The sequence below is a fragment of the Phoca vitulina genome, unplaced genomic scaffold (genome assembly GCF_004348235.1).
Source record: "Phoca vitulina isolate PV1807 unplaced genomic scaffold, GSC_HSeal_1.0 scaffold9, whole genome shotgun sequence".
Classification (NCBI taxonomy): domain Eukaryota; kingdom Metazoa; phylum Chordata; class Mammalia; order Carnivora; family Phocidae; genus Phoca; species Phoca vitulina.
Window position 1 is genome coordinate 29963879 of NW_022589712.1, and position 16175 is coordinate 29980053.

The 16175-nt window shown below is 44.6% G+C and overlaps 1 protein-coding gene across 1 annotated transcript in view; it reads left to right on the top strand.

The window, feature by feature from the left end:
- Window positions 1-678: 678 nt before the first annotated feature.
- SLC2A12 (solute carrier family 2 member 12) overlaps window positions 679-16175 on the top strand; it is a 55766-nt gene continuing 40269 nt past the window's right edge. Inside the window, exon 1 of the mRNA XM_032407844.1 lies at window positions 679-963. Coding sequence (XP_032263735.1) covers window positions 849-963 — 115 coding nt within the window. The 5' untranslated portion in view covers window positions 679-848. The remainder of the gene's footprint in view (window positions 964-16175) is intronic.

Below are 16175 nucleotides of genomic sequence, written 5' to 3' on the forward strand. Positions count from 1 at the left end.
TTACCCTCCTCCCAAAGCAGGCTATGGTCACACATCACACAACCTGACAGAAGATTCAGGGTTGGTTCCTCTCTTAAAGACAACTACGCTTAGATAAACGGGATTACTTTGCTATAATCTCAGGGTGTAAAAAGTCCAAAGAATCTCTGCAGTCTGGGTCGGTGCGCGCTTGGTCTCTGGCCTGGATTTGTCTGCCAGGCCTTGCAGAGAAAGAGGACAGACCGCATTCACCTAGAGCAAAATCAGGCTGACACAGTAAAGATGTTTTATGCTTTGTTTACATGGTAAGTGTCCCGACTCTTGGAAGAACAGTCGTGCTGAAAAACTGACACACTTTTCCTTCTGGTATGTCTTTGCATGAATTGCTCCCCTCTCTGCAAGAGTAACTGATACCATCTGTGAGCATTCTGGGCCCTTCTCTCTCCTCATTCCCTTTCAAGCTGCATGTTTCTCTTCTCTGCCTCTTTTCAAAGGTGCAGGCACACAAGCTCCCCCCCCCCCCCCCCCCCCCCCCAAGCTAATTGCCAAAAACACTAGGTCTGAGCTCTGTCCCCAAGCCTTTTAACCCCTCGCTTCCAGCCCCGCGTCTGAAGGCGAAAACAATCCTGGGAGCCCGGCCCTCCCACTGCCCGTGATAGGCTGCCTGGAATAGCAACAGCCTGTGTCACCGAAAAGGGCAAAGCCTTCGGAAATAGAAACAAAGTTGGTTACAAATCACACTGGGTTGTTTTTTTTTTTTTTTTCCGCCCTTCTTTAGCAGGCGACCATGGGGAAAGTGACCACTGCTGTCAGAGCGGGCAGCCGGGGCGGCGCGCTGCCGCGGGGGCGCCTGTAACTCCTACGCGACCATGGTACCTGTTGAAAAGCGCGAGGGCCCCGGGCTGCTGAGCCCCAAGGGGAGAGCGGCCGAGAGCGAGGGCGGCGGCGCAGCCGGCGGCGGCCGGCATCCTCCCCGGGCCAGAGGTAAAGTGAGGCACGGGCCGGCCGGGGCGGCGAGCTGTACTCGGCTCTCGCTCCTGTGTGTGCGCGCGTGTGTGCGTGTGTGTGTGTGTGGGTGGGTGCGCGCGCGTGTGTGTGTGTGTACACGTGAGCGGGCGAGGGGCGTGGAGAGAAGGGGACAGGATCCGGTGGGAGCAGGAATGACAAGGAGCTGTAATGTGAAGATCCAAGTCCCACTACGGGCAGGATGGGTCCATTGATTGTGTTGGCAGAATGTAGAACTCGTTCATTTGGGGACGAGTGACCGGCAAGAGAGTCCCATGTGTAAACATACACACACACACACACTTTTTCATTTATTGTCACAAATGGGCAATCTGTAACAAGTGGACATTTACAACCATGTTTTAAATCAGTATTTTCAGTAGGCTTCAGGAAAGTATTAGTTATGTAATCACGGAACACAACTTTCTTTTTTAAGTTCCCAGCCTCCGTGTGTAATGAATTTGTAAAGAATTCAAGCCTAAAACATCTGCTTGATTTGCTCCTGCTCTCTTTCCAACTGGCCTTTCAAACTGAGGTTCCTTTAATACTTTTTCCTTTCGGTGGTGAAATCTGAAAAAGTTTTAATTCATTTCAGTGATCTTTGTTCTGCCGAATGCTGTTCTTCACTTCCACATTCACAATTCCCACAAACATGGTGCAAGCTTTTGGCCATCCTTTCCTACTCTTTTAGCTGGTTCTCAAAGGAATAGAAACTAATCGTAATAGGAAATTAAATCAAACACAAATAATTCTCTAATTCTCTCTCTCAGCTCTGCTCCCCTTCACCATACCATAGATTCCCAGGCCATAGATTGGAATTTCATGAATAGTCCAGAACACTAAATGATACAAAAGGCATGTACCTTTCACCTTGCGATGGATATATAAAGTTATGTTTGCGTCCTGGGTTTGTCTGATCTTGGACTTGAATCCACAACCCCTCTGTCGGAGGCTCGGATTGGCTCCTAGGCAATGAGAAGCTGTCAGCCTTCCCTTACCCTGCACCCTGCTCAGCTTTTCTCCCGCTTTCCCACTTCTACTCAAGAATGAACGTCTGGGGTCATCCTTCAGGATGGCTGAGTCCCTCTCTTAAGCAGAGCTGCCCCTTCCTCCCAGGTGCTCTCTGGCTCAGTCTCAGAGCAGCCCAGGGAACCTTGTATTTGAGGGTTCATGGAAAGAATCGCAGTGTTCTCTCCGAGTTCTGAAAGATTGAGCCGCAGAGCTTGCTGAGGTGGCCAAATCAACAAAAGGTTCACTAAACAGTCGGTGATAATGTCACAAAGAAGAAAAGAAACTTTGTCCTGAGGGGGCTCTACAGCAACAATTAAAAATGGACTATTTAATTTTGATACAGCTTTGAAAGCATGGTGTACTCTTAATAGGTTAAATTGTGCAAGTGCACAATTATCCTGAAGTAAGGCCACAAGTATTTGTGTTTGGAAAGATTGAATATACACACAAAATGCAATTTAAAGTGCAACTGTTTGTGTTCTGAAGAAATGACAAATGGATAAATACTGTAAGTTATTTTTTAAATTTAATTCTAAATGAACCTTTATTATATACAAAAGGAAGCCGAAATTTTCCCTAAAATCTTAAGTGAATAAAACTTTGATCTGTGCTATAGTTTACATTTAGATGAATATAAACATTTTAACATTACTTGTGTAAATTTTCCTAAATTTTCTGAGACATCTCTTGGTACCCAAAGGCAATTATATATATCTACCAAATGCATAGTGCAAGCTCGCTCTTCGTTTTGGGATTATACTTTAGTCTGTTTTATAAAGATGTTGAGGCTTAATGAAATAATGCTTGTCAAATACTTCTTTTGACTTCTTTGTATTTTAAACTTTCATAGTTTCATCCAGGAAATTCAGAGTATTTAAATATGCTCAATAATTATCATTCTATTCCTACATTTGAAGATACAAGTTTTTCTATATTCCTAGATGGGAAAATTAAAGCACAAAGAGGAACAAGTCATACAACCCAGGGGAAGATAATTAAATCATTCGAGATACTGAAAACCAAATCAAAACAAAAATTCCTAAACTTCATGATTGCACCCTCAAATACTTTTATGCACAATAAAAAGTGCTGGCAGATCTTGCTCGGCCATCCCTTCTTCAGCTGGAGAGAATGCTTTGTTGCAATGACTAGAAGCTAATGAACTTAAATTCATTTTCAAGAAGCTATGACTCAAAGTGTATATATTTTCAGTAAATATTTTAGTGTTCACAGACATATTATAATTGACGTCATAGGCAGGGTTGAGCTCAATCCAGGTGCCTGGAGCCGACCACGGTATAGGTGATATTAGAAAAGTACGCCGCTAGAACATCTCACACAAGGGAGAGATGTGTGGTTGGCCCAAGTTCACTCAATGCTGGTGCAAACTGACCGTGGTGTCTCTGGCCTGGGAGGCTGGATGCCTCCTCCTCTATCTCAGGAGATGGGTCTCCTAGGCTCTTCTAATTTCATGTTTCAAATGACTGGCTAAGGGGAGGGTTTCCTTAAGGCCCCCTCTACCCTACCAGCACCCACCCAAACGTTCCGAAACCAAGAACAGTATTCATTGTATGAATGCAGGTTCTCAGCACGGCAGATCCCGCTGCCGAATGTACTGGAACACAGGTCACTAGAACTGAACTCACTGACCCAGTTGGGAAGACTGGGCTTCATCCCCGCCAAGACCCTTCCCAATCCAAGATGCCACAGCCTGAGACTTAAGAAATGCACACTTGTGCTAATCAGATGAGTAGCTAAAGGCAGTTCTCAAACTTGTTTAAATCTGTGAAACTCCTTTTGACAAAGGAAAAGCCGAATAGGTGATCAATATGTAAGAGAAGTCATCGTGGCACCTCTCTAGGGAGAAGAGGGGAGGTAGAGAAAGGAAAAACCTGAGGCAGGTGTCTCCCTGCTCCGTTCCTATCCCTTGTATCCCTGAGCAGACTCCTGGGTGGGGACACAGTAGCAAACCACAAGTCCATCACTGCTCTGCTTACGCAGGCCGCGTTATTGAGGTCAGGGCATTTTTACTATGCTCTTACTGAGTCTTGGAGTCCCAGGGTTAGCCTTGTCAGAGAGCTGAGGAGACTTTTAGAAGCAAGCTTATCCCCAGAGAAAAGTAAGTCAGGCCAACCAACCTGACCTCATAACAGAGCCTTGGTTGTGAGAGGAACAGTTCTAACAACGAACCAGTCATTTTGGGAAGACCCAGGGCCTTAGCCATTACCATTTCTCTAGGCTTTCCATATATCAAAGAGTGACTGTGTTTGATTGTGTTTTAAAAACACGCATATTTAATAAATTAATGGCTGATAACAGCAAAAAGTGATGGTATGCAGCTTGATGTTGCCAAGAGAGTGACAGGATTTATAGACATGTGAATCTATGAGGGGCTGTAGACTCTTGTCTGGAAATAAGACTAGATTTAAAGGTAACCACCTCTCTTCACTTCAGTCAGCTTATCTCTATGATTGTGCATTTCACGTCACTTGGAAATCACATCAAAAGTCTAAATTTGAGGCTTTTTGTGACTGTGAGGCTCCTTATATTAGCTTGTAAAACAAACAAACAAACAAACACCCTCAAAATACAATGAATCCACCCTGGAGCCACCTAAGGAAACTCTGATTTACATGTGTAAATTAAAGGTGATTCGGCCAATTTTAAAATGCTGTTTTTAATTGCTGTAGATATGTGGGAATCTATTTTTCATTCAAGAATAGTTAGTTCTTGAATATGGTTTTGTAGGTAGCATTTTCTCAATAGTAGGAACCTAAGTAGTATTTAGCCTAAGGGTGTGAGATGTTCTGAGAGCTCCCAGTGGCCCTCCATTAGTGCGCAATTAGCTCGTGCCTCTAAGCGTTGAAACAATTATTTACTCAGATTGTGTGAGCGAGCACTGGTTGTCTGTGATTCTTTTTTTTTTTTAAGATTTTATTTATTTATTTGACAGAGAGAGACACAGCGAGAGAGGGAACACAAGCAGGGAGAATGGGAGAGGGAGAAGCAGGCTTCCCGCTGAGCAGGGAGCCCGATGTGGGGCTTGATCCCAGGACCCTGGGATCATGACCTGAGCCGAAGGCAGAGGCTTAACAACTGAGCCACCCAGGTGTCCCTGTCTGTGATTCTTGAATGGAGCAGAGTTGGGGCTCCCTAGTTCAATTTTTCTCATGCACAGTCATCCCCAAAAAGATGAGTTATTGAATAAAATAGGGGATGAAAGCCATGTAAAAAGACACTGAGTTATGGTGGTGAGTAAGGGGGAAAGTTGGAATGGGCTTCTTCCCAAGGGGCTGTTTGACCAAATACCAAATAAGGATAACTTCTAATCCATCTTCCTTCAGAAAGTACCCGATCGCTGTTAAAGGCAAAAGACTGGAAATTGCCCCAGATATTTCCCAGCTGAAACTTTGAGTCAAATATATAATCTTTGTAGTAAATCATAAATTCATAGCGTTCTTTGAAATTTAAGTTTGGTTTGCTTTGGCTCATTGGTATCATTTTACTTCCTATGTCATAGCAGAGTCATTTATGCATTTGCTAAATGGCTCTGCCTCGGTGATATACTTATTTTTCTATACAATTTAGGTAGAAGTAATAATAAGACTAGAATAAATGATCACATCATTTTATTTTTAGTAGCTTTCATTCTTTTTTGAACAATTACTCACTTTATACTGTTCTGCCAAAATATCGGGGAGAAAAATGCAGTCCTTTGTTTGACTTAGAGGAGTATTTTTTTCTTTGAGTAAATCAAGTGTCATTCACCTTTAAGCTGCTACCTGGTGCTTTCCTTGGAAGTAATTGTTTCTCAGGAACACTCATGACTCAGGTCTGCTGGGCATAGTGAGGCTCTGGGGGCTGTTGGTTACATCCATGTTATTGACTCCAAAACGTTGTGCTCCTGCTAAGTTAGAAACCAGCCCGAAATGGCATCTCAGCCTCAGGTGTGCAAGACTTCTACAGAGAGAAAAGCTGTGATTAAGATCAGTTTGTAAGGTGAGAGAGCATTCCCAAGCTCATGAAATGTTTCAATTCCATTGGGAAACGAAATTGTTGAAATCCCAAGGCAAAATCACAGGAAGAATTTTTCATGATGTAAACCCAATTATGTAGGTACTGCCCAAAACAAAGGAATTCAAGAATTTATGAAAAGGCATAATTGTTATGCTGGAAACAAGGTATCGTTTTACTTCCTGCGCTATCAGGAAGGGAGACTGTTTCAAAGTTTTATTTTCTTGTTACGGGGATTTTACCTCACGGATTCAGACTAAACAAATCTTTGTTGAATGATTATTGTGGGTCAAATGCTTCTGTTACTATTATCCCTTCTTATCTTTAAAACAACCCAATGAAGTAATATTATGTCCAGTTCACAGATAAGCAAACTGAGGCTAAGAGAATAACAGCAAACATCACCATGCCCAGTGCAGTTTTCTATCTCATGGATTTTCGTAGCAACTTTATGAAGTAGGTAATGTTATTATCTATATCTTGGGAATGAGGACACAGAGGAACAGAAAGGTTCAGAGACATGTCACAAGCTGGCTGGTAACTGATCAGGCACTCTGATTCCTGACCGTACCTTCCCCATTCAGCCCAGGCACTTCCTAGAGAGAAGCGAAGGGACACGCTCCAGGAAGCATGGGTAATGTGGGGCAGAGTCTCAGTATCCTAAGATCCAATCCAGGGTCTTGCCCACTTGACCGATAATACCATCCAGTACTGACGTCTCTACTTCCTGCTCTGTTCTGTGATCTGATCTGGGATTTGGGGTCCCTGTTTCACTAGTTTCAGAACTTTATTGCTTTTTATTTTAGCTGGTTCCCTAATTTTCTATGCAACATGTTTTTGGCTATCAGGTTATACGTTTCTGGATAAAATATATATTCTGGTACCTATCAGAGTTCTGAGCTGACTGCAAGTACCGTGTGCAAGAAATACTGGGCAGCTCATAAGAAGTAGGAACTCCACCTTTCCTCTGTGTTTCCATCAGGGATCACATGCATGTGGGACAAGTAACCACTGTCTTGAGCCATCAAATCCAGATGTAAGCCAGGAAATCTCTCAACGCATTGCTCACGGTGACCACCCGCACTGTTTATGCAGAGGAACCTGTCACCCAACACAGAGTGCCGGTGCATGGTACATGCTTCATTGTTAAATGGGTAAATGAATTAAGTGTTTGTTCAGCTAAACTAAAGAACATTTTACTTCAGTAATACTTATTGAGCTGGATGCTTCGGAGTGAAAAAAGACATAAGACATTATCCATGGCTACAGATTTTACCAACTCATCAGAAAGATAAGAATCTAAGTAATTACAAGATGATCGTTTAGCCAATGTTGACTCTACTAAGACTGGACCCCGGGTCCAGTGGTGAATAAGAGACATCCCTGCGATGCAGATGCTTATTACCAACTGGTGGAGAAGGACAAGAGATCAGGGAACCCACGATGGAGAAGGTAGCTGGATGAATGATGCTCTGCTAGGGCCCAGGGGGCACCTCCACCAGCTTTTAATGGATTCTGGGAGATAGTAGAGCGAAGCTGAGTCAAGAAGGTATAACTGAGGTCAATGTGTTTACAGAGAGCATTATAAGCAGAGAAAATAGCTTGTGTGCCAGTTTTGAGAATGGCGCATTCAGGGATCTACAGATATTTCTGTATGACGAGAGCACAGAGTTCATCCAGGGGCCAGAGGATGGCAAAGGAATCTGAAGATGTAAGCAGGGACCATATCAGGAAACCTTTGTGCTAAGTACCATGAGAGGGAGAATTCTTAGGAAGAGACCATATCAGTTTAGAGAAACCAAGCCAGTCTCTGCAAGTGATCACAGTGGGGACGGAATTAGGGAGCCCTAGAGAGCCTCACCTGCATGTTGAAATCCTGCAGCTTCCTAGGGTCACCATTCTTTTAATATTTCAATAAACAGAGTTCCAGCCCCTATAAGGTTAAATCCACATGCCTCCTTACACTCCACCCGTTTCTGCCCATCCTTAAACACACACTGTGTCCCTTAGGAGTCTTGTGGTTCTTCTGATCACTTTTTGCGCCAACTTCCTGTCTCCACTGATTGTTAACTTTCACCTCGTGCAACTAGTCTTTTCTCTTATTCTTGCTCCAATCCATGTGTGGATCACGGCCCTTTTTCCTTCCCATTCTCAAATCCCATTCATACAAGCTGTCTGTGGATCATTACTATGATTGGAAGAGAGCTATTGGGCAATTAAATATCCGATGGGCCCATTCTTAAAAGTCTCCTGTCAAATCCGCCATAGGGAATTTCTTGTAAATCAATTTATATAAAACCCATAGGCTGTGGCCCTGTTGTTTCCTTATGTGGCTCCCCAGCCCCAGCCCCACCCCTCCCCTGCAACTTGACAACCTATCTGGACCTTTTCTTCCATTTCTCCTCTTTCTGGGCATTCTTAGCCATTCTTTCTTTCTTCCTTTTTTTTTTTTTAAAGATTTTATTCATTTATTTGACAGAGAGAGACCCAGCAAGAGAGGGAACACAAGCAGGGGGAGTGGGAGAGAGAGGAGCAGGCTTCCCGCCGAGCAGGGAGCCCGACGCAGGGCTTGATCCCAGGACCCTGGGACCATGACATGAGCCGAAGGCAGATGCTTAACAACTGAGCCACCCAGGCGCCCGTTAGCCATTCTTTCTTGAACTCTCTTTCTCTTGCTCTCTATGTCTCTCTGTTTCTGTCTGTCTGTCTCTCTCACACACACACACACGCACCAAAATTTGTCCTTTGTATTATATGAAACATCTTGGCTTTTTTTCTTCTCTCTCTTTCCCATAGTCCACCTGTATATTATCAACATGCTCCATGTACCTCTCCCTTAACACCCAGGGGACCATCCAGGTATTTATGTTTAGTAAATAAAGTGCCCTTCCTAAGAGTTTTGCATCCACAGGCTTTGCAATATTACTTGTTTCTTCCCATTGTGTTTCCCTAATTTAAAAATTGTAAATGCACTAAGGATGATTCACAGTCATTTTCAAGTATGTAGACTCCTTTAGCAATTCCTTCAACAACTTTAAATCCTCACATCATAGTCTTCGAAGTTTTATATTTTGATTGGAAAATATAGGCTGACGGAAACCTACTGTGCAATCACTGGCACTTTGAATTTTTTAAAAATGTTTTCATCACGTCTGCATACGTTTGAAAGCTTAAAGTACAAATATGTTACTATTTTTTTCCAACATTCACTAATCATTGATGGGATGAGGATCCTTTTTAAAGGTTTTGTTAATTCTCAAATGTCCATAGCTCACCACAGCTTGCACACATTGAGAGCCCCATCCAGGAAACCTCAGAGATCTCTAGGTGAGAGGGCTGCTGGTTTGTTCTGCACATTCACTGCCCGCCCCCCTTAACTGTCTATTTAAAATATCCATAAAAACATGCAAAGAGATGCAAAATCACAAAAGCATGAAAGCCAGATATATTCATCGGTGCGTTAGGATTTAACCCTAAATAAGATGCAAACATAGGCCTAATGCATAAAAGGCAGTGAAATTTTAGCTTTGCACAAACTCCCACGGGACATCCCTAATTGAGAGAATTTTCAGGAGCCGGCTAAAGGGAAGTCATCCCCACGACCCCTGGAGCTGCACTGGCAGAGGGTCGCAGTTTTGCTCCACAGTCAGATCTTCCCCGCCATCCTGTTACCGTTACTTCTCTTTCTCTCTCAGGGGCTACAATTTCCAGGATGTCAGCAACTCTGGGCAGGTAGGAAAGACAGCGGCTCGTTGCATTCCGGAACATGAAATCAGTATTAAGAAAGGACAAAGCCCAGATGAGCCACTGGAATGGTGCCTTCCAGAAGTTTTAGTTTGGCAGGTAGTGGTTTTGACAAGCAAAGAACTACGGGCCCCTTTAAATCATGCAGGACTGATATCTCTTATTCCTAGTCAGGGGACCAAAAAATGGAAGCAAAAAAAATTCCTTCCTTCGTCCAATGAAGTCACACCAGAAAAATAACTTCCAGACATCAGAAATTTGGCCAGCAGCTGTAATGCAGTTTTGAATGTTGGTGAGGTCCGGAGCCAACAAGAAAGAATTCTTGAGACATCTTTGGTGCAAAAAGGTGGTTTTATTAAAGCATAGGGACAGGACCCGTGGGCAGAAAGAGGGGCTGCACCGGGTTTGTGAGGGGTGACCGATTATATACTTGGGTGTTGGGGGATGCAAAGAAAAGGGAGGTTTTCTAAAGAACTTTTGTATGCTGAAGAGGACAAGACACTGGAAGCCTTGCCATTGTCAAGATTATTTTTCCCTCTAGTAAAGCATTAACATGAAAATAGTTGGGAGTTTCCTTCTGGAATTTAGGTTATGGATAAGAACGCATTTTTCTTCTAAATCACTAAGACATTTTGTAAACTGATAGAAGCTCTTGTCTTTTTGGACTGTGATCTCTATTAGTTAACCATTTGGTTTTTGTTTTGTTTTTTTCCTTCTCTTAGTCTTAGGGCAGCCAGGAGTGCCTGAGGAGTGTCACCCAGATCCCACCTGGGGGTGGTGATTGTGGGGTGTCAGCTTGTGCTTTGTCCTCAGCTGGCCTTCCTCTGCCTCATCAGCTGCTCCCCCCAGCCTAGCTACGAGGGATTCCCAACTGCAACTGGTGGCTAGAATGAGGTGTGTCAGACACTGAAAACCCAACAGCTTCGCTAACTCCCTCCTCATTTTCTGCAGAACTAAAATATTCGACACTCACGTCTCAGTCACTCTTGCCAAGATGGACCATGGAACCCACTGGTTCTGGCCAATGAGACGTTAGGGTGAGTCTTCAGCTGGGTCTGAAAATTAAACTGGCAAAGACAGATTAGAGGAGAAAAGCATCCAAACGTATTTAATGTAGGTTCTACATGACACGGGAGCCTTCGCCAGGAAATAAAGACTATAAGAAATGGCTAAGCCTGAGTGGTTGTAAGCTCGGTTTGATGAAGAGTGGACAGCCATGGAGTAATATGGCAGGTCAAGCTGTATGAGGCAAGGCCTGTGTGTTTGGATCCTTCGTGGCCTCTCTGTGTCTTCAGAGATAAGATTGCTCCCTTCCTCTGGGTGTAGGGAAGGCATCTCTCATGTGACGGTTTGTTACCTGCTTCAGGGGAGAAGGGCAGGGGGAAGGTCAGAGGGACCCTCCTGCTTCTGCCATTTTCTCAAACTCCTTCAGATTAAAATACTCAATTAGCCAAGGTATCACGTTTTAGGGGTAGCATATCCTGAAACCCATCATCTTCCACGGTGCTTCTGGAAAGTTCCCTCCCCGATAAAAGGAAAAAGGCCTGCCCCAAGCCTTCTTCCATTGTCACCTGCCTTTGAATTTGGTTGTGAGGGAATTTTATGCCTGGAGCTGCGGCAGCCACCCTGCACATATGGTGACAAATCAGGGACAAAAGCCAACCCTCTGAGGAGTCAGGAACAGAAGGATGGAAAGAGTGTGAATCCTTGGAGATACCAAACTCAACTTGGTCTTCTCGCTAATTAAACAGTAAATGCCACAATATTTTAAACCCTTGTTTTTTAGGTTTTGGTTTCTTACAGTCAAAAATATCATAACTGATCTGGGGGCTGGGTAAAAAGAAGGCAGCAAATCTGGCCATTGGCAAGGCCATTTTAAAAACAAAGGCAAGGGCTGCATTTTAAGATTTCTTTTTAAGGGAACATACATCAGTTGTGGAAAGCATCTGATTTCTGTTCTCTGTAATTTTTGTAAAAGTGGACTCTGAAAAAAGAGACTAGGACGACGTGTGACAGTGGGAATAAATCGAGGTGGAGATGGGGCCGAGGACAGAGGTGCAGACAGACCTGTGTGAAACTGTAATGAATGTGAGGACGCGAAAGCCACAGGCGCAGAATTATGATCTGAAATCTGTGACATGGAGGATAAATGGGAGACGCTGTTCTAGGTGCACATAGAAAGGACAAGAAGACAGAGATAGGAAATGAGATGAATATATATATAGCAAACACATAAATAATTATTACTAAACAAATAGGGGGAAAACCCCAAACACTAGGAGTCTTTTCTCAGTAGAAGAAGTCAAGTAGTAGCAGCGGAATTTGGAAGAAGCAAGCGCCCAGATTCATCCTGGTGAAAGTCCCACACTGAAGGAGGAAAAGAGGGGAGGAAGGAAAGACAAATGAGTGGAAGGAAAGAAAGAAAAGAAGGAAAGTCCTACATGTCATCAGCAGAAGAAGAGAGTTAACAGAGCAAGAACCAGCGAAGGGTGAATAAACCCGTGTAAGCGATGTTCCCTCTGTGTACCTGCCCAGCCCCCGGAAGTCAGAGAAGATTGGTTTCAGGAACGTGTGTCCATACAAGTACTACTGAATCAAACCTGAGATTTGAAAAATGAAAAAGAAAACAAAGTTCCTATCCTTTTGTTTTAGAAAGGTCAAACGCTAGCAGGTGTAGAGGGAGGCCAAATTTTCCACCGGGCTGAGTTTCATTGTATGCTAAAGAGGATTAGGGGGCCGAGGAGGGGGAGAGTGGTTAGATGAAGGCTGGTGCCCAGTATTTACCACTGCAGGGGGCCTCACACGTGGTCTAGGGCCAAGAGGCAGCATCTGGGACCCTTGGCTGCTGGTGAGACAGCACCCCTCAACTCTCATGGGTCTGGGGGAGCTCTCTGGCTGAGCCAGTACTCCTCCTTCACGTGACATCCAGTAGTCTACTGAGCTCTTGCGTCAGGGCCTGTGTGGGTCCCTTGATGGTGACACTTCTACTCTCAAAGAGCTCCAGATCTAAGGCAGGTGACTGGCATAACTAAATATAATCCAGGGTGCTGTGAGGCCACGGAAGGAAAGGCAAGGAGAGAAGAGAGATCAGTGCTAACCAAAGAGAGGTCGTCTGGAAAGGTTTTGTAGAGAAGGGGAGATTCAAACTGTATCTTCAGAGATGACTCAGATTTCCCTAGGCTCTGAAGTTCAGGGAGAGACATGCCATGAGGGGGAACAGCTTGAAGAGAAGCACAAGTCTGGGACAGTGCATGGCATTTTCCAGAAACAGCAAGTGGTGGGGATGGGCTGCTGAAGAGCTGGTGCCTGGAGCCTCCTGGGGGGCCTGCAAACCAGAGTCCCCGATGGGGCTGCTACACACAGTCTGAACGTCTAGAGAATAAGTCTGTGCACGGGGCTGCCATTTCGTAAAGTATAAATATATAAGTGATAATGAAACAATTTATGGTCTCTACAGTGGTGCTATATTAACAAGCTAATAATAGTGCTGAAAGCTTTATAGAAACGCTAATACTGTGCTGCTCAAATGCTGAGCATTTACATAAATATAAAGTTGTATAGGGGGACTGTTCCATAATACGATGCATTCATTTTCGTCTACTGACAGAACCTTGGGGAGCAGGGGACCAAGGATCCGTATTCTGGAGGGCTGTTATCATTCATTCTTTTATTCAATCACTCAGCAAACATTCATTGAGTATTTACCTTGTGTCAAAGACCAGAGGTGAGAATACAGATATAAAGAAAGCCGAGTTCTTGGCTTTAAGGACTTCTGGTTTAACAGGAGAAAACAAATGGATAAATAAATGAGCACCGTGAAAGATGACAGGTGCCCTAGAAACACATTCTTTGGGCAGGAGGAGCACCGAGGGGTTAAGGGTGAGGCTGCAGAATAAGGCAGAGCAGGGTGGCCGTCCTGGGGGAGGTGGCGCTTGAGATGACTCTTGGAAGATGAGTTGGGATGAAAGATACTCAGGGAGGAGGAGTGGAGAAAGGGGGAGGCCACATCTGCAAGGCCATTTGGGGGCCACTGCAGGTTTTTCTTGAGCAAAACATGAAGTAGGGGGGCTTCTCAATTCCTGAGGCATTCGCACGGGCCAAGTTGTCTAGCCCCCTGGCTGCCAGCCAGAAGGACCTGCGTGCGCACGCTCCGCCGTGTGTTGTAGGATTTAGTGAGCGGGCAAGTGCTCGCTGTGTGTCCATTAGGTACGTAGGCTGTAGTAGGCATATGGGGAAGAAAGGAAAGCAGAGAGCTGGCAGAAACTCAAATATTATGGAAAACTGAGTGTCTCATGTGCGAGCCAGTTACGGCGTGGCTTCTTGTGAGTCACCACGAGCGACAGACAATGCAGCCATTGTGGCCTGGCCGAGCCTGCGGAGGCTCCTGCCCTCTGTGTCCTCTGTGTGGGTCTCAGGGTGTTCACGTGAAGCCCTTTGCTTGCGATTGCATCTCCCATGAGCGGTTTTACTTTCTTACCTTGCTATGGAATCAGCATTGCACCAAAAGGAACACTGCTGGTCTTCTAGCAAAGCAGCAAGACAAGAGGGAGGCATGAGCCAAAGGGCCTGCAGTACCAGTTGCAAGTGGTTTCTGTGATGTCTGCAAAAGGCTGAGACGTCTCCGTGGCCCTTTTGGGGAAAAAGAATGTGAAGGAAGGGCCGCTGTGAGGCAAGGCCATGAGCAAAACGGATGGAAATGCTAAATTTCACCAAGAAAGTGAAGTGCAAAGTGTTTGACTTCAGGGCTGGATGTTCTTTGAAAAGGCATTCATCGTAATTCCTCATCCTACCCTCTCCTTTAGCTCAGGCTGCTTCTTCTGGGTCCAGTGAGCTGCCCAAACTCTGCCATCTGTGTTCAGGCAAACATAAACCCCACCTTCCTGCCACTCGCTCTTTCCTCCTGTTCGTGGCCAGATTTCTTGGAAATGTTAGATCTCCTTTCTGGCACCCATAGGATAATGCCTTGCTTTTTTCATCATCAACCAAAAAGTAGACAGAAAAAAAGCCCACTTTTTATGTCTCTCTTCATTTTTTTTTTTTTTAAAGATTTTATTTATGTATTTGACAGAGAGAGAGAGATAGCAAGAGCAGGAACACAAGCAGGGGGAGTGGGAGAGGGAGAAGCAGGCTTCCCGCTGAGCAGGGAGCCCAATGTGGGACTCGATCCCAGGACCTTGGTATCATGACCTGAGCCGAAGGCAGACGCTTAACGACTGAGCCACCCAGGCACCCTCTCTTCATTGTTTTTATATGATAAAATTGCCCCAGGAAATTGTCCGGTGGTAGAAGTCCCACGGTGTCACAGGGCCACAATCCCAGGAGCATTAGGAGCTAACCTTCCACAGGCTGCTGGACTCAAAATCCCAAATGCGCATCGTGAAGACTGTATCGGAACGTCAGCAGTAAAAAGTAGCAGTACCGAGATGAGTGAAATTTGTTTTGATCAGTATCCCTTAAAGCACATCACAGGGAAATTAAACCCCTCAAATAAGATACAGATGGTTAAGATCTTGGCCTAATTCTGTGGCATATAACCCATGTTGGTAGGCCCCCCGTGTGGGAATAGGGTCATAGAATGTCTTAGTGCACCTTTTTAAGCTTTTAAAGGCCAACCCCCTAGATAGATGATAGATAGATGGATAGATAGATAGATAGATGATAGATAGATAGATAATTTGATATATAAAATTATTTTAGAACTTGTAATTTTATACAAATAATTTTTAGTAATTCATAAGGAAATAATTCTATTATATCTCTGGCGAATTATACTCTTAGCTGCTGGGTCTCCAGAGGGACATTGACAAACTAGGATGGTTTCCATAACCTTTGCACACATCCCAATTTGTCCATGTCCCGTGATCACTGACAGAAGGAACAAGGCATATGATGCTAAGTCCAGAAAATGGACAAAGGAACTGGATCCCTCTCCTGTCAGGAGCATTTACCACCACCCCCCAATATAAGAAGCAGGCTTTGTGACTTGCCCCACCCCTCACACCCGCTCTTCCTTAACTCACCACCTCAGACTCTGAGCTAAAGGAGAGGGTAGGATGAGGAATTACGATGAATGCCTTTTCAAAGAACATCCAGCCCTGAAGTAGGATGATAGAGCATCAAAGGAAGGGACTCTTGTATCTCAAGGGGTCTTTCTTTTGGTAGGGAAGCCCTATTTCCCACCTAATAAAGGGGGAAAACTAGGAAAGGGAAGGAGAAGGGCAAGGTGGCAAGGACAATCTTCTGCTACTCAAGCAGTTCCAACATCTGTTACGCCATGTCCTTACCTCAGTATCCCCATGCTGCCCAGTATCCCCTCTAAATCCCCTCCTGGGGTGCCTCCCTCAATCTGCCTTATAAGTGTTTCATTCTCCAATGTCACTCATTTCTTTAATCTGAATATCAGAGACCAATTGCCAAAGCAC